General features: G+C 34.7%; 3 protein-coding genes across 3 annotated transcripts in view; 1 reads left to right on the top strand and 2 right to left on the bottom strand.

Annotated features, from left to right (window-relative positions):
* Positions 1–428: 428 nt before the first annotated feature.
* Positions 429–9,251, bottom strand: LOC123691452 (probable cyclin-dependent serine/threonine-protein kinase DDB_G0292550). Its single transcript, XM_045635854.1, has 3 exons — positions 9,108–9,251; positions 2,923–6,133; positions 429–2,754 (listed from the first exon to the last, which is right to left on the bottom strand). The coding sequence occupies exons 1-3, from the start codon at positions 9,128–9,130 to the stop codon at positions 949–951; spliced, it is 5,040 nt and encodes a 1,679-aa protein (XP_045491810.1). The 5' UTR covers positions 9,131–9,251; the 3' UTR covers positions 429–948.
* A 1,341-nt stretch (positions 9,252–10,592) lies between these two features.
* LOC123691453 (lymphokine-activated killer T-cell-originated protein kinase homolog) lies at positions 10,593–12,466 on the top strand. The gene is made up of 5 exons (XM_045635855.1): positions 10,593–10,757; positions 10,912–11,207; positions 11,342–11,537; positions 11,760–11,951; positions 12,177–12,466. The coding sequence occupies exons 1-5, from the start codon at positions 10,646–10,648 to the stop codon at positions 12,323–12,325; spliced, it is 945 nt and encodes a 314-aa protein (XP_045491811.1). The 5' UTR covers positions 10,593–10,645; the 3' UTR covers positions 12,326–12,466.
* Positions 12,467–14,978: 2,512 nt separating this feature from the next.
* Positions 14,979–18,213, bottom strand: part of LOC123691360 (ankyrin repeat domain-containing protein 29) — a 36,537-nt gene continuing 33,302 nt past the window's right edge. Inside the window, exons 5-8 of the mRNA XM_045635701.1 lie at positions 17,888–17,986; positions 16,977–17,174; positions 15,692–15,787; positions 14,979–15,209 (exon numbers count right to left, since the gene is read on the bottom strand). Coding sequence (XP_045491657.1) covers positions 15,036–15,209; positions 15,692–15,787; positions 16,977–17,174; positions 17,888–17,986 — 567 coding nt within the window. The 3' untranslated portion in view covers positions 14,979–15,035. The remainder of the gene's footprint in view (positions 15,210–15,691; positions 15,788–16,976; positions 17,175–17,887; positions 17,987–18,213) is intronic.

The following is an 18,213-nucleotide window of genomic DNA, read 5'->3' as shown; positions in this document are numbered from 1 at the left end:
ATTGCACTTGGATAAAAACAAATACTTAGCAAATGATACCTACACTAGCCCTCATTAAGTATGTGAAGTTGCACAGGCCACTTATGAAAATAATAATCTGTGTTAAATTCCATTATTGATATCTTTATTTATTATATTATGTGATATGGCATAATGTGGCAATATTATGTACTAGTCTTGGTAATGTACAAGAGGGTAATCCAAACACCAATTAGTTAGATCGAAAACTAACAAAAAGTAAATTAAAAGTGCTGAAAATGAACAAAATGTTGAAACATTAGATTTGATTTAATTCAAATTTCAAGTGTAGCTTATGTACAGGTACATCTATCGGAATTCCATAAAATAATATTGTCTTAGGAAAACAAACTTACTAGGTGAAATTACTAGATAGGCAAGATTATTAAAATACATAATAGAAACAAAAGTTTGTACAACATATTTATTCTTATCACAAAGTCACAGAACACAACCATTTCACTGTCCCTACCCTTCAAATTACTGCAATATTCAATTATCTGAGCTGAAACGCACGTGCATAATAATCACGTAGAAAGTTCTCTATACCAAACAGTTAACAGATATCAATTTTTAACTTAAAACTTACAATTCTTTAAAACAATTGTTTACATAACAATAAATCTTTGGCTCAATACGACATAATTAATTAATCGAAATTTTATTATATAATCACCAATTTAACGTGTAGTAACGGTCATTATATCAATAACTACAAACTTAATTAATGTGAAGGATTAACTTATAACACACTTGGTTGGCATCGTTTTTCATAATGTACACATTGCCGTCGAAATGGTATTAATGGTTCCGCATGACTACAAATAACGCACTGTTGTAACACGGTATCTGCTCGCTTTGTTATTGCAGATAATTCATCGCCCTAACTTAAACTACATTTATTATTTACATAACATGTCCGAATAGGATTTACAACTGGTATTGGTACGGTAGCGTGACCGACTTGGGGTCTAATTCTTCTTTCTCTTCCTGCTCCGGCACGTAGTAGTGCAGCTCGTAGGCCGGGGAAAGTTCCACCGTGGAGTTGTTCTCACAGTCGCCGGCGGGTCGAGTCAGAAGTCGGCTCAAGTAAGCCCTTGACGAAGCGACATCTCTGCCGTGCTCTCCGTGTAATTCGCTGTGGATAATACTGTTGTTGTACAAGAGCGGTAAATTCGATTTGAATCTTTCGCTATTTTCGTTGAAATTATGCACGAATCGTTGCAACACGTCTTTTTTGTAATCAGTATCATAGTCATAATTTTCGGGAATATCTGGCTTTGTTTTTGTTTGTGGCATAAAAGCATCATTCAATGTTACACCTTGAGTTGGAATTTTCGTATATTGAATATAATCTACATTTTTATCTTCCTCGTGATCTTTTGCCACGGCATTTAAAAAGTCTCTGTAATTCTTTATGACATCAGATGCCTTGTTGAAGCTTCCATCGTCGGTGACGAACGTATACGCATCTTTGCCTGCATTTATTTCAGGAGCGGGTGTTATGTAGACATCTTTCTCATATTGGAATGGTTTTGTTGTAAAAGAGTTTCTAAAAGTACTTTTTAAAGTTGGAGTAAACATATTTTCCTTGCGAGCTTTCGGTAGAGAAGTTGTTTTCTTTGGATAGGAAACTGGAAGAACATTTGTTGGCGGAGCGGCATCCGTATAAGCATTCATTTTATGGTTGTAATCGTCATATCCCTTGTTTTTAAACGTAGCCTTCTGCGTAGTCAAAGGTGGGAAATATTGAAGAGTGGGTTGTCTATCATCATGTTTGTTATGAACATATCTGTTGTTAGTTACGGGCCAAGGCGGGGGAGTATTGACCTCTGTGGTACTCTGGATTGGAACGGTATACTTTTTCAAATCTAATTTGGCCAACGACAAGTAGTCCGCGTCGTCTTCGTCTGAGGAATCATAATATTCCGCAACATTAAACACTTTCTTTGTTTTCTCAGTCGTAGCTTTTGGTTTGGTAGTTGTAGTATCGATTTGTGCCTGTACGGTAGTAGGAGCTTGAGTGGTCTTTGTTGTAGTAGCTTGAGTGCTTATGGTAGTCGTAGGTCTCGGTGTTGTAGTTGTAATTTCCGTTATTAACTTTGTTGTGGATGTTCTGTATGATTCCGTGGAGACAGATGAGTAGTTTTCGTTTGATAAAACGTTTTCTTTTGAATTTCCATCTTCATAATCATTATAATAAACATTACCAAATGCGTCTGTCTTTTTCTTCTTTGTTTTTCTTATCTCTGCTATTTTTTCCAATCTTTCTCTTAGATCCGGCGTCTCGTTTTTGTTTGATCTCTCAAGCAAATTGTTCCATTCCGTCTCAGTCTTATTTTTTAAGACTTGAGTGAAAGGTTTTGAGGAGTTCTTCGGATTGAAAACAATTCCCAGTGAACTGAGGCTTTCATTTCGCCAACTGTTATCATCGGGGTCTCTTACAAAAGTTTTGGGCGGCTGCACTTCTATTTTTTTGGGGGGTTTATAGTTTGGACTTACGGGATACAAAATTGTAGTTTTTAACTTTTCTAGTATACTCAATGGTTTAACACTTAATTTTTCATCACTTGTATCTTTCACAACTGGCTTACTAACTTCATAGATTTTAACCGGAATTGTAGATTGCGGCATTGTTGTAGTTTCAACAGGATCTCCTTGATACCTCTCTCTATTTTCCTCATAATTATTTATCCTATCTTCTTTTAAAAACTCTTCTCTTATATCATCTTCATTCTGAAAGAATATAAATATGATGTCAGATTTTGGATAACGTACTAACTACATATATGTTTTTTTTAATTGTTCGAAATGTGTATTTAATCGAAATATAAACTTTCGAAAAGAACATTTTAAATACGAGTATGTCCCAAATAATTAAAGAAATAAATGGATTTCACTTACCATTTGTATAAAAGTTCCTGTTTGTTTAACATTAATTTGTTTATTTCCATATTCACCATTTTCAGGTGTGCGTTCCTCAGACAGTGTGGGATAAGGTTGGAATGTTGTTTGTTTCTCGTACTTATTGCCTTCCTTACGTTCTTCATCTTTATCGTCCTTAAAGACAATTCTACTATAATCTCGAATTTTATAATCAGGAGTTGATGAGATCTTAGATTTCGAATCGTTTTGCGTCGTTAGATAAACACCATCATTTTCTTTGTCTTTTATTTCTTCATTTGAATTAGGAATAGAAATAGATGTTAATTTATAAGGTTCATTGGGTTCTAAATTTTGTGTCGTTTCCATGTCGTTCAACTTAAAATCAGAAGGATACTTCACTGCAACAATGTTTTGCTGTTCTGTCTGCTTTGTTTTAGAAGTGACGTTTTCATTTTCGATTACAGTTGGACCCTGTGTCTCAGATTCATCCTCTTCTTCAATCGTTGATAGGAACTTTTTGCTATATTCATCTAACATCGGTGCTTGTTTATATTGCTTAAACTCACTTCCTTCGTCTTGGTTTGATTTATTATTAAATTCTTCTTGAATTGTGGTTTGGGGTGGTATCTTGTTAACTGTATCGACATCGATTTTTAATGTACTTTTATTAATTTCAACAGTTTTGATGGTATCTCCTTTTTGTCTTATCACGTCGCCTCTGTTCCTTTCCGTGTTACTTTTTCCAATATTATATTCTTGCAACTTTTTGTCTATTTTATCGGTTGATTCAAATTTTCTGTTATAATTTTCTTTTTCATTGTCATTTCTTGATTGAGAAGGAATTCTTTCGTTTTCCCTGCTTCTAGAATTTTCATTCCTTCTGTACGTACCAGTCGATTCTTCGTCGTCTCTCGAACGAGATTGAGATCTATTTTCGTCTTTCTTTTTTTCTGGCCTTTCACTTCTTCTATTGTTATCTCGATCTTCATTTCTAGAACTTTCTTTCCTTCTGTTGTTACTATTAGATGCTTCCTCTTCATTTCGTGAGCGAGAGCGAGATCTGGATTCATCTTTCTCGTTCATAATCCTTTCAGAACTTTTATTATCACGAATAATTTCCTTAGAATTTTCATTTCTTCTATTGTTATCTCTGTCCCTAGAATTTTCATTTCTTCTGTTATTGTCTCTGTCCCTAGAATTTTCTTTCCTTCTATTATTACTATTAGACTCCTCATCTTTGTTTCTTAAACGAGAACGAGATCTATCTCCATCTTTGTCGTTCATTATCTTTTCAGTACTTTTGTTATCACGATATCTTTCCTCGTTATATTTGTCTGGTCTTTCATTTCTTATGTTCTTATCTCTATCTTCAATTCTGGAATTTTCTTTCCGTCTATCATTATTATCAGATCTTGATTCATCTTTTTCGTTTATTATTTTCTCAGAATTTTTATTATTATGATTTCTTTCCTCTTTATATCTTTCAGATTTCTCATTTCGTCGGTCATTATCTCTTTCTTTTTCATTTCTCGTACGAGATAGATATCTGTCCTCATTTTTCTCATTTACCGCTTTTTCTGAACTCTGATTTTCACGATTTCTGTATTCACCTTTATTATCGCTTCTTCTGTCATTATCCCTGCCTTTTGAAATTCCTTTTTCATTTCCTTGTCGGGATCGATATCGATCATAATCTTCTTTAGAATCAATTTTCCATATATTTAAAACCTGTTCTTTTTCTTCTCTGTATGGTTTAATATTTTCTATCATGCTGTTTTCTTTTTTATTGCTTTCTCGTGAAGTATCTTTACTATCCATTTGGAGCGATTGGAGGTATTCTTTGTTTTTTGAATCTTTATCGTTATTTTTATTGTCATCAAAAACTACTTCTATAGATTCTTTTATTTTTATATTATCTTTTCTTCCTTGCTTTTGATCAAATTCTTGCCATTCTTTCAATATTTGCTGATCAGTCTTAGAGCCATTTCTATCACGGGATTTTTCTTTAACATCGCTATTTATGTTCTCTTCAGTGCGCTGTTCTTTGCTCTTATTTTTACTTTTGGAATCCGCTGATGATTCTTTCTGTCTTTCATCGTTGTTTTTTTCGTTATTATTATTAGAATTTTTGTTTGTTTCCTCCTTATAGTCGGTATCCTTATTTTTTGTATTGATTTCCTCTTGACTTTCTTGGATAGTTTTAATTTCATTTTTATCTTTCTTACGATCATTGTTATTCTTATCATCATCGTTCCTAAATCTAAACCTGAGCCTACCTTGTTTTTCACCTGAACTATCTTCTTTACTTCGATATCTCGATCCAATCCGCCAACTTAATTTCCTATTCTTAGGTCTCTGGGTGTTTAGCTCTTGTGAACTATCCTTTTTGTCGTCGTTGTCTTCAAATAAGGATTTTAACGAGAAATCTAAAAATCCGCCGCGTTTAGATTCAACCGTAGCAGGTGTTTCTTTGTCAGTAGACGGTGGTGTGTTTTGTTGTGTTTGTCCGAGATTGTCAATCGCAGATTGATCTGTTACCTCTTTACTAGAAATTGTGTCATTTTGAGCATCTGATTTGAAAAATGAAAGAAAACTTTTGATTTGATTAAGGGATGGTATGTCTCCTTGTTTAGAATCTTGTAGTGGACTACCCGTTTCGTCTGTTATCATTTCCTCAGATCTATTTTCTGACATTTTGTGATTACTTATGGGCTTTCTGCTTATAGTTGTATACTTCTTCCAAGACGGAGTAGTCTGCTCCTGGGATAAAGTAACATTTTGTGATATATGCCCGTATTTTTCGTATATACTTTTATTAATATGATCATCATTTATTGTTGATACTGTAGTGAATGCTCCAATGTTTTCAGTTGATTCGTTTGTTTTTATCTCGGTGCTATCAGATACTTTTTCTTGCGCCGTCGAAGTTTCATCTGTTGCCAATTCTAACAGCTTCGTTGTACCAAAACTATTTTCCGACGTTTGATCATGAGCAGTTGTCGCAGGTATGGTAAGGACTTCTTTTGTCTCAGTTTCACTTACTAAGAGCCTACTAGGATCTGCATTGTCATTCGGCCGCGTAAAATCATCTCTAACTTCTAATCTAATACTTTCTTCTTGATCAAGGTCCTCAATAGCGTCGTGAAAATCACCTTGCCGACTAATTGTAAACGTATCCGCGGGTGTGTCAATGAGAGACAACACAATGGCCAAGCTTAACGCGAATAACCTGAAACAAACATAATTGAAGTGTTAAATAACAATAGATACAAGTAGGTATTAACTATTAATAAAATGTTGAAGTAAAAGCCTTGGCTTTCGTTTCCATTTATCGAAAACATAAAAGTTATAAAATAAATGTTATTGAAACAATTAGCGTAAATATCAATATTACCTACATATTTGTACGATTAGTTGTTTCTATCAAACATTACGCAAGTGGTAAATAGAAGCAAATACACTGGTTTGTATAGTCACGCGAAGTCGTAAAGGATCGGTTGCAGGATGGCTCTATATAAGACACGCACGTTAATATTCCAATGTTTTCATACTTAGTACTTAAAACTTAATGAAGTTTTTCCCACTTATTATTCAATTGTTCAAACGGATATTATAAAAATAAAGACGATTACCGAACAATCGATTATTATTTTCAAACATACCGACCTTTATATAAGATAAATTCCATTGTTATATTTAACTTACGTTCTAGGATATCATCGACCGGTGTTTATAAAATAGCATTCGCATCATTTCCTGGCCTATATTAATGCATTTTTATGTATGTTCAATATAATTGAAGGTATAGGTATTATTGCTTTAGGGCTTTAGCGTCAGATCAACTTTTAATATTATTCCCTGTACTTAAAATATACAAGGAACTGGTAACTAACTAACTTTTCCATATTTCAGAAATCTCTAAAATATTTACTTAATTAATCAATTTGAATTTATCTGTCCCATCACACGGTTTTTAAAGTAATTCAGCATCTTATCGTCTAATAGTAAAATGCGAAACAAGATTGTCAATATAAATTTTGGATTGAGTAAAAAAATACTAGCAGAATAATAATATGTACTTTTCACTTTCAAAATTCGTTAGTTGCCTAAGTTCCTTCCGCCACACTAAATTAAATACTCTAATTCAATTTAGCTCTATTGTGTGTCTTATACATACCTATTGATAATGGAATCTCAAACGTCTACATAAATCTGTACAAATGCCCATACGATACAATAAATTAAAATATTTGAATGAGATTGATGATTGAACATTTAGATGAGAGATGAATTACTAAAAGCTGAGAAAATAAGAGCCCTTAGCTTCCGTCACTTCCCCTTATGGCACAAGACGCATCCGCCTACATCCTCGTATCCTATTGTAATTTGCATCCCCTCAAAGTACCGGGTGGCAGCGTGTATACTTGACCTAGCAATTATAAAAAAAAATCGACCCAAATATTACAATTAGTTAAAAAATATGTAGGTACTTAGTTACCACAAGTTACAAAATAGTTAGGTACTACTTAAAATATATTAGCATACGCGTTGTTTATAATGTTCCAAAACCAACAGAAGTCGCCTTCGTGAAATTTTCCTAAGTAGGCAAAATTTGACACCTCTCCTAGTTGTCTCCTTTGTTTAACTAGACTTCCGCCCGCGGCTTCGCCCGCGTTTTCAAAGGAAACCTATCCTATGTGTTAATCCAAGTTACCCTCTTTAAGTGTGCTAAATTTCATTGTAATGGGTTCAGTAGTATTTGCGTGAAAGAGTAACAAACACACACATACACATCCTCACAAACTTTCGCATTTATAATATTAGTAACTAACTACTTATCATTTTTATGATGTTTAACGGACCAAAGGGACACATTTAAATTCTCTCAATTATTTGGAAGTTGATGTCATAGTAAATTCACTGATTCGAATGGTTCAATATATTATGTTCTTGCAATATTATATTTTGCACGCCTCATAAGCGAAGCGTTGAGGTGGGTACTACTGTCACTTCGCGCAAAACATCTGATTTTTCAAACTTAAAATGTCTTTATGTATCATACATTGCACTTGTAAGATAATACATACACACACATATTAAGAAAAAACACTATTTTTAACATTCATGATATTTTTGATGTCATTTTTGTTATGCGACCGAAATACTTTACTAATCGAGTCTTTTTTTTTCTCTTACGCTTGAGTATGCTCAGGAATAGAACCCTTTCATTTTTCAGGGTCTGATTCGATGTGTTATTAAATAAACAAAAAAAAATATCGACTTTTTTTTATATATTTATAGTGTACTCAAAATTCACCATTATAAACTCGATTCTTTATACTATAAGCCAAGGTTTAAAAAAATAAGTTGGTAGTCAGTCCCTTAAACCTGCGCAGTTTCACATCTAGGTGGGGCCACAAGAAAAATAGCTCAATTATTACGGTACCGCTTTCTTTACTTTTCCAACTGTTTTGAGACAGTAGGTACAAGAGCATTGGCACATGAGAACAAGTGTATCTACATACTTATATTTTATACACCTTTATAAATAATCAATTTTATTGTAAAGGATGAGATTATGAGGCGTGCACTTTTGGATTTTCCAAACTTTTTTGTATATGTGATTTTATTTAGTTAAACGAAATAAAATATTATGATTTTATTTAAATGTCTTTTGTCACATTCTTAATTTTAAACCATCTGTCCTTCTGGATTTTTACTTGCCTATTTGAACTGTCATTTAATTGTGTTCAGTGTTATTGTTACAAATGCAATGCATGGCAAAGCATATGAGGCGACAGAACCGGCTAATCAGCTTATAATTACCGAATAACATTCGGTCAAGCATATACATAATATAACTAAAATCACAGTTCCCTAATTATGCCACTGTAATAATTTCAACCACGAATTAATAGACAATTTTACGTAAACATCCGATTTGCATTATGTACTTCGCAAACTAATCGTTATGATCACGATTTAATTTTAAAACGATTCAATGAGGTTTCTATTTCTTAATTAACTTGGACTGTTTATCAGATCGAGTAATTTAAGAACAAATTACTAATAATTAAAATTATTTTGAACGTTATTTTCAAAATTTAAAATTTTCCCGTTCATCGAATCGCAAACTAAAAAATAGCAGTTGTTAAGTATGCAGTAACTAGATGCACGAATCACTGAAACGCACTAATTCTCACCTGAAAGTGTTACACAGTGACATCTTACTGCAGTTGCATCACTAGCACATGGTCGCACGCGCGCACGCCGCGATCGCCCTGTGATAACTGCGATTTTTCGCGATATTGATGATTATCTGTGTCGAACGCAGAACTTCCTTCCATTGAGTAACACAACTTCAATATCAAGAGCCCAAACTTCGGCCGCTAACCTTCAAACGTTTTAGTTTAGTTTCCCTCCAAACCTGCTCCCGGATTAGAGCTATTATCTGTAGGCGCAGGAAGATATAGATTAAATAACGTTAGTTAATGCAATTAATGATATTTATTGATTATATCTTCCTCTGAATGCGTATAGCTGATAAACATATGTCTTTGTATTATTTTAAAAGAAATCTCATCCGAATGTCGCAATTTTTGGCTCGGGCATTAAACTATTTAACAATTTAATTAAATAATTATTCGGCCTTACCGAACATAATCAGAATTATTTAACATAAAAGTATCAACATTTGGATGGTGGAAAACTTCAATATTTACCTTGTAGTGGAAGAAAAAAGGAAATTCTAGTAATTAGTGGTTTGTAGATGACGCCACCGTCTTATATAGGTTCTGTAAGCATTAAGTACAGAGTTGTATGTATAAATATGTATTTCTTTTATTTTTAATTTTTGTACATTATTTATTTAATTTTGAACACAATAAAATAACAATATTGATACCAAAAATAAGTCCTAATTAGATTATTAGAATATCAACGGCTACCTTCAAGGTGGCGGTGTTCATGATGTAAGGCTAATAGATGATATCTAATGTAGCAGTAAATAGGTCAAAGTAACAGATGTAGAGATGTAATAAGATACTTTCGGTGTTTCCTTGTGTAATATACCTATGTAGGTAATATACATTTGGTAGGTATAACCTACATCATACATGAAGTTTCAACTTATTACTTACAAGTTACATGTTACTTAGTTACAATTTGCGGACGCAAATTCAAATGAAATGTAAACGAATAAAACACGTTTAAAAATAACTAATGAAAGCGGGCAAATTTAAAAATATAAGAATTACAAGATTGTGGAAAATATTCATAAAATATTAACTGTTATGTTTTTGTTATCAAATCGTTAAATTCCGTTCAACTACGTTCAGCCGTTCTTGACTTACAAAATGTATTTAAAAAGTAACAATAATAGCGCCATCTATCGGAGAGCCCGCGCGGCCCAGTCGAAATCGGATCAGAGCAACATAAAATGAATTTCGTTGTACATCAGTGGTGGCGCAAAAAAAAATATTATACTGTACAAAATACTAGTGGTTTCAATAAGAAATAATTAACAAGCATTTAATAAACACAAAAAGTAACTTTTAAAGAACGTAACCATAGGACATTGAATTTTGACAGATGCTAACTGACGTATTGTTAGGTAATTGTTCGTTAATTTGAAAACGGTTTACGGTAAACAAAACAGATCTTGTAGAGCAAAGAGTATAATTTGTTGAGTTACCTACGGGTTTTTCAAAGAATTTATCAATTCTGAATCGGTATATTCAAAATGTCTGAATTCAAAACGCCAGTGAAGAGCAAATTAATGAGTGATGGTGGTGAAAAACGAGAAATAACAATTCCTCCATCACCTTTCCTGAACAGACTCGGTTATGGAACAGGTAAATTAAATTATTTATTTTATCGAGATATAGGTATGTATTATACGTACTATGATTTTATGTTGTAAATTTCAGGTAAATTAAATTATTTATTTTATGTTGTGTCAAGTTGAACAGTGGTATGTTGTCTTAAAACATTTTATTTATTTATAAGGCGTATCAGTAATGCAACTGGTGCGATCACCAAAAGCCGGCCAGATGAGATCACCATGGGCATTGAAGATGTTAAATAAGCGAGTGAAACCCAACAAAGTGTACACAGAACGGCTCCAGGCGGAAGCTGAGTTATTACAAAGAATGTCACATCCCAATATTGTGGGTTTTCGGGCGTTTAGCAAAACCAAGATCCTTTACTTGGGTATGGAAGCCTGTGATCTTTCGTTGGGAGATATGATTGAAAAGAGAGTTGAAGATGGATTGGATGCATTTCCACCAAATAATATTATAAAGGTAAACAGTTTTATTGCTTAATATGTTAATATTTCTTTCATTAATGTTATGATAGTCATAGCATATTTTTGTAATTTAATTTTTGAGTTCAATTACAGATTAGGAGTAATGTTTTTAAAATTTAATGGTTTCAGGTGGCCTTAGACATAGGAAGCGCGTTAGACTACCTTCACACAAAGATGCAGATCCTCCACGGAGACATGAAGTCCTACAATATATTGGTGAATGGTGACTTTGTTGTTTGCAAGCTGTGTGACTTTGGGGTCACATTACCACTTAATGAAGATGGAGTTTTTGATAAGGAGAATGCTGGCAAGAAAGTGTATTATGGTAACTTAATTTGAAGTAATTTCAATATTTAAAATGATAGTAAAATGTAACACTTGGTTTAAACAATAAAGAGCTCTCATGAATTACATGATCTCACTTAAACTTTTTAACATATAATAAAGGAGGGAATTTTTATTAAAAAATGAATGTATTAATATCAAGTTATGATGAAAATGTAATTGTTTATAGTAGAGCAACTTATATTTTTTTTATTTTCTTCAGGTACAGAAGCATGGAGTGCCCCAGAGGTGCTGGAAGGTGACGAGATCAGCAGCAAGACAGACATCTGGCCGCTAGGACTCACTCTGTGGGAGATGATGTCCCTGCAGCCTCCGCACACACAGATTGATGAGAATTTCGATGAGAGTCTAGAGTTCGATGATAGCTATGTGGATAATAATTTTGAATTGTATGGTGAGTATATATAGATATTATTTTCTTTAATTTTTGAGAATGTGTATTTAAGAAAGAAAGAAGTAAATTTATTGTCATTAAAACAACCATATGATATTTACATTACTTTAAAATATCAAAAATATGAGCACTTTTAACTCGCTCAAATGTAAAATCTCCCATTTATAATGATTTATATTCTAGAATAGTTATTCAATATTTTTTTTTATATTTTTATGATTTAAGGTACACGGCCAGCGATTCCAGCAACCATATCTGTAGAGGAGTACAATGAGCCCATCGCACTGTTCCAAGCTTGCACAGAGACGGAACCATCACGCAGACCCTCTGCAGAACAGCTGGCGGCTGTCGCTATGAATATGATGAACAAATAGTGATGAATATATTATATGATGATGGTTTGGTGCTCGAGATGTCTGTGGAAGACTGAAAAAATGTACTTTATTGTGTAACTGTCAGGACAGGATATTCCACATTGTAAATAAATTTAATAAATATATTGATGATCTCTATTACTCTGCATGTGTTTTTACTGAATATTCAACTTACCTTGTTATATATTTGATCTTTCATATCTAAAAATTATTTTTTAAATAAAAGAGAAGAAATTGTGAGAGAAATAAAACAAACAACAACTTTAAAAACAACTTATATGTAAGTAACATAAATAAAAATTCAACAATCTTAGCCTAAGTAATTAAGTATACATCGTATGTACTAATGAGATTATACATCAATGTGTCGGTTAGTTTGAGCGGCGCGAGATTATTTGAGATTCAACAGATAATGACTAGTATACAGTTGATTGCTTATATAAAGTAGATTATTGTATACAATCATTATAGTAATAATAACAGAATAATGCCATTTTATCGAGACAGTGATAAAAAAGATTTTCTAAATGTTGCCATCATATCGATTTTTTATGATTTTCCATTATAATAAAAGAGCGTGAGTGCCGAGCACGCGTGTTAGAAGTGAAACTTCTTTTGCAAGATTCAAAGATACTAAAATCGTCGCCTTACTCTACGACGTGACGGTATTGCCATGACGCGACTTTGAAATTTTGAACGCGTCTAAAGAAATTTCACTTCAAAACGTTATTTTTTCAGTCAGTTATCCCTTTATCACTGTCAAAGATAATAAATAAGTTAGTACATACATAGTGTGGAGTATTACAAAATATATTTTACTATGTGTGAGGTACATGTAAGGCGAATAGACTAAGCTACCAGTGATATTACATTATATACAAAATAGTTATTATCTTTATACTGTTATTGAATAAGCAATATTATGTAAGATGTATCGAAAATGGTACAACTATATGAATAATTGAACCAGGAATCAAACCCAGGACTCCTTGGTTTTATCACGAATTAACCACTGTACCAATGAGGTCAATTAAAGCAATATTTTGTTAGTAAAAACTATGTGAAATTAAACATAAGATTTTTCTAATGTTTCGTTGCTATTTTTACGCAATATTGTTTGTTTTAAAATAACTATTAACTACATCATTTCACATTATGCAAGTGATTCATAAAAGAAATAAAAACTAACGGCCTTACTAACAAAAAGTTAAACAATGGATAAATTTCTACCATTTTCTACCATAGCTGTGTCCTGCTCTTACTCACATGTAACGTCAATAACAAGTGATAACTGCGTTAAAAACAACCGACTTCAAACTTGCACTTGCAACATTTACAAATACAGACAAAAATGCTCATAAAATAAAAACTACTGGGTCTATCCGAATAAAATTTTTATGGGACCAATTCGACACCATGCCGCATCGAACAAAAAAATAATCACGTAAATCGGTTCAGAAACCTCGGAGTAATCGGTGTACAATTATGCACATAACAAAAAAAAACATTCCGGCCGAATTGATAACCTCCTCCTTTTTTTGAAGTCGGTTAAAAACAAGACAGGTTATTGCAATAACTAATCCATTGCAAAGCGAATGGGTAACATTTTATTAGTAAGGCCGTAAACTTATTCGCTAGACAATGGACAGGACGCTTATCCTAGGAACCTTTGCTATCCCTGTTATTTGATTATTAGTTTCATTTCATAAAGGTAACCAATGAAGAATACATTTTTAAATAAATAAAATGTTATTGTGCTTTTAAAATGACTGAAACTTAAATAAGATGGTAAAACTAACATTTTGTGGGATAAAATATTTTCCACAAATTCATATATTTTATAGTATTAAGTGTCCCATATTGAAGTAATAAAAATTTTAAAGAAATGATTATAGTTTATTTTAAGTGACATAAATCATGATGGTTTTTAAATTTAATATTCAGATTTGTAGTCATTGAAGTTATAATAATTAGATTGTTAAAAAGTAATTGATAAATATATCTCACTCCCCACTTCATTTTAACACAATATTATGACAAGTTGATACTAAAATTAGCAACCATTTTTTTGCAAATGTGGGCACTGGGCGTGGGCTCAAGCTGGATAAGAATAAGCTGGTAATAGTATGTGTGGTGTTAATGTTAATCCATACTAATATTATAAATGTGAAAGTAACTCTGTCTGTCTGTTTGTTACTCAATCACGCCTAAACTACTGAACCAATTTGCATGAAATTTGGTATGGAGATATTTTGATACCCGAGAAAGGACATAGGCTATCATTTATTGCGAAATATGTACCACGGGCGAAGCCGGGGCGGACCTCTAGTAAATAATAAGTATACGTATTTATATTGATATTGATAGTGTATCTATAATTCATTCTGTCAAGTGCAAAATGTACGCTTATTGGTGAGCCGGGGGATAACCACAGGCGAGCTTGTGTTAAATGTACATTAGGGTGATTGTGAAGATTTTTAGTTATTGGGGGGAGCCAGGGGACTGACGCAAGACAGTTGGCCCAACATGGCCACACATATGTGAAGGTCAGATAATTTGTGTCTGTCGTCGTGTAATGTGGTTAAGTTAGATTGTTTGTGTGTTTGGTGGTAAATGTTTGTGAGGGGCGGTGTTGTGGGCACTTTTTTAGTGATTTGGGGGGGGGGGGGGGGGGTGTTTATTAATTTATGTTTCAGGTTTGTTACTATTATCACGAGTGCAAATTAGCGAGATAAGCGACTACATCCCGTTTCCCGGCAGCAGCAGCAGCCGCTAATGGCGTGTGTCCGTGCGCGTTGCGGATGTGCGGCGAGCGGCGAGCTAACAGACGGACACAGGCGAGCTGCCCGAACATGGCCGCACCGTGCAGGGCTGTTTGACCGTTCTGCGGATAATAAATAATTATTAATGTTATTTTAATGTACTATAATGTTATTAAATAATAAACAAATTTTTAAAAACATTTTAAACTAAGTTGAAGATTGAGATTCGATTGCTGAAGTGAAATCATGAGTGAGAAGTTAGGTGTCAGCAGGGTACGGCGATAATCCGACATAACCCACGGCTCCTTCCCCGGGGGCCGTGGGTATCTTTGGAAGATTTCCCCACTATAAAAAAAGGGTACGGCGATAAGACGCGGGTTCAAATCACGCGTCAAAAGCAAATTTATATAGAAAATTATCAAAACTTATGAGGAAAGTTTGGTAGCACTAACGCATAAACTTAAAAACTACTCTTTCGATTTTTATTTATACGCCGAAAAATTTATACATATTATGTACACACTAAAAATTAATTCATATAAATGATGGCATTTCTAAATGAGTGTCATTATTGAAAGAATCGAATAATAAATGAATTACATACCGGCAACAATCCTAAGTCAGGTTTATACTTCAGCAGCTCCTGTACGACCGCTGCATGACCCTTGTGCGCAGCTTTGAATAGAGGTGTTGCACCGTCCTGGAAATATAATAATTTTGTAGTTAGTATCTGATATACTTTTATTGAAAAATAGTTAAAATTTTGTAGTGAATCAATGTAACTTTAACATAATCACTACAATTGTATTACACATAAAATTGGGCCTATGATAGAAGGTGATTGGTGTATATTCTATCATAAATGGAAACAACGATAGAATAGCAAATGTTATGAGATAAAATAGCATTTGAATTGTGCATTATTGTTCGTTACTTTCTTTATTTGCAGTTAAACATAAGTTCCCTGTGTACCCAGTTTATAGGACGGAGATAACTCCCCTCCATTAGTCAGTCCCCTGTCGTCCCCAGTTTTCTCTATCCTGTTTTTATTTACATTTACACAGAAGTCCCCTCTCTACCCAGCTTGTCCCCTCTCCCCTATCTCAATTCTAGCGTCATTGCCTTCTTCCACCTAAAGCCGGCACTACGTTCTTTAATGCTGTGAATTGTTATGGGCGGCGACCATCACCTACCATCAAGTGGGTCGCCTGCTCCATTGTCGGGGTTGCAATAAAAAAAACGACGTGTGGCACTCGGGGACTGCTGCGGTAAAGCTATTGCAAGCTATGCCTTCAAGCCACAGCTCCGCCCGTCGGAGTGGGGAGCGTGAGGTTTTTTGGTTACGGAATTTTTCGATTCGGTCCCCGCGCTCAAGGCCGCTATAGATAGAAGCTATGCAATAGCTATTGAGATAATATTACTACGTATGGAGGAGGCACCACGAACAAAATCTGTGCGCCATTTTTTTGCTCTAACTAAGTTTTAAAAATTATTATCTAGTTAGGTAAGTACTTACCGATGAAAGTTATTCCTTTGCACTTTTCCGTATTATTTGTGCAATATCGACACACACAAAGGCGTATTTGATGCGTTTCACTTTAAAACAAATAAAAAATGAGCGTGCAGTTACGCCATATGGCGTATGTTGAGCGGAACATAAGTGATGTAGGCGGTGTCGTCTCCATAAGTATATCTCAATGCGTGTGGCACTCGGGGACTGCCGCGGTAAAGCTATTGCATGTTATGCCTTCAAGCCACACCGAGTCCGAGCCCGCCGTGACGTTTTTTCATTACGGAAGTTCTCGATTCGGTCCCCGCGCTCAAGGCCCGTGATAGAAGCTATGCAAAAAATTCAAAAATTCCCCTGCCCTATCTCCCCCGTCAGTCACCTGTCGCGGTCGGTCCGCGTCGGCTCCCGCAGCGAGCAGTGCCCGCGCGACCCGCTGGTGTCCGCACTGCGCCGCGATCCACAGCGGCGTGGCGCGGTCCAACCGGGCCGAGTCCACAGCTGCTCCTGCTGACAGCAACGCGAGGCAGACCTCCTCGTGCCCGTTCTGTGCCGCTATGAACAGGGGAGTGGCTTTGTCCTGCAATGTAGATGGAAATACATAATATGTGAATACTGTCGTGCTGTGAAGGAATATCGACTAAAACATGAAGACCAAACAATCGTTTGCACACGACACATTGTTAGAATGTTGTGCTAAAATGTAACATTTCTAAAAACATAATATTTATTTATTTTACAGTAATTTAATCCCGATATTCAAGTGGGAGTCGAGCATGCTTCGGCACGAATTGGGCCACGCTCGCACCGGGGAAGGTACCACACCCTCACAGAATATCGGCGCCATAGTGACAGTTTACTGTCGCGTTCCGTATGGTGAGTGAGGAGTCCGGAGGCCCACATCCCTTCCCATCCCCTACCCATCCTCTCCTTTCCTATCCTCATTCCCTCCCATCCTCGCCCCCTTCTCCCTAAATCCTTCCAAATTCCTTTGAGGATAGCAACACATCCACTTCCTAGCGGAGTGGATGCTTATGGGCGGCGTGTATCGCTTAACACCAGGCGACGCGTCTGCTCGGTTGCTATCCTATAGCATAAAAAAAAAAATGGACGGATAGCCTAAAATTTGGTCAGGAAAATTAAATGTATAATTTAATTCCTTCAATAATCATTTCCACAGTCAGAAAAAAAAATGATACCTTTAATAATATTTCAACAAGGAATAAATTCAAGTACACAATCATCATCATCATCATAAGAATAAATCGCTCAATGTAAATACTGCGTACACACCTTCATACAAGAGTTCACGTTAGCTCCTCTATGTATCAACTCTTCGACGACAGGTAAGTGCCCACACTGACAGGCTACGAATAAGGGTGTTCCGCCATCCTGAAATTGGAATAATTCACATCTAAAAAAACTATCCTATATTATTTCTCTTATACCTAACCATACGTTATTACTTTGCTACTTAATTCATGGCTATGTAAATTTCTTACTTTTTCTACTTAACCTCGCACATCTCCCGTTAAATTTAGGTTAGTATTCTTTGAAATCCATACTTAAATTAATATTATAAATGCGAAAGTAACTCTGTCTGTTACTCAATCACGCCT

This window comes from Colias croceus, chromosome 4, assembly GCF_905220415.1.
Source record: "Colias croceus chromosome 4, ilColCroc2.1".
NCBI lineage: Eukaryota > Metazoa > Arthropoda > Insecta > Lepidoptera > Pieridae > Colias > Colias croceus.
Note: the sequence above shows the minus strand (reverse complement) of the source record. Positions and strands in the feature narration are given on the sequence as shown.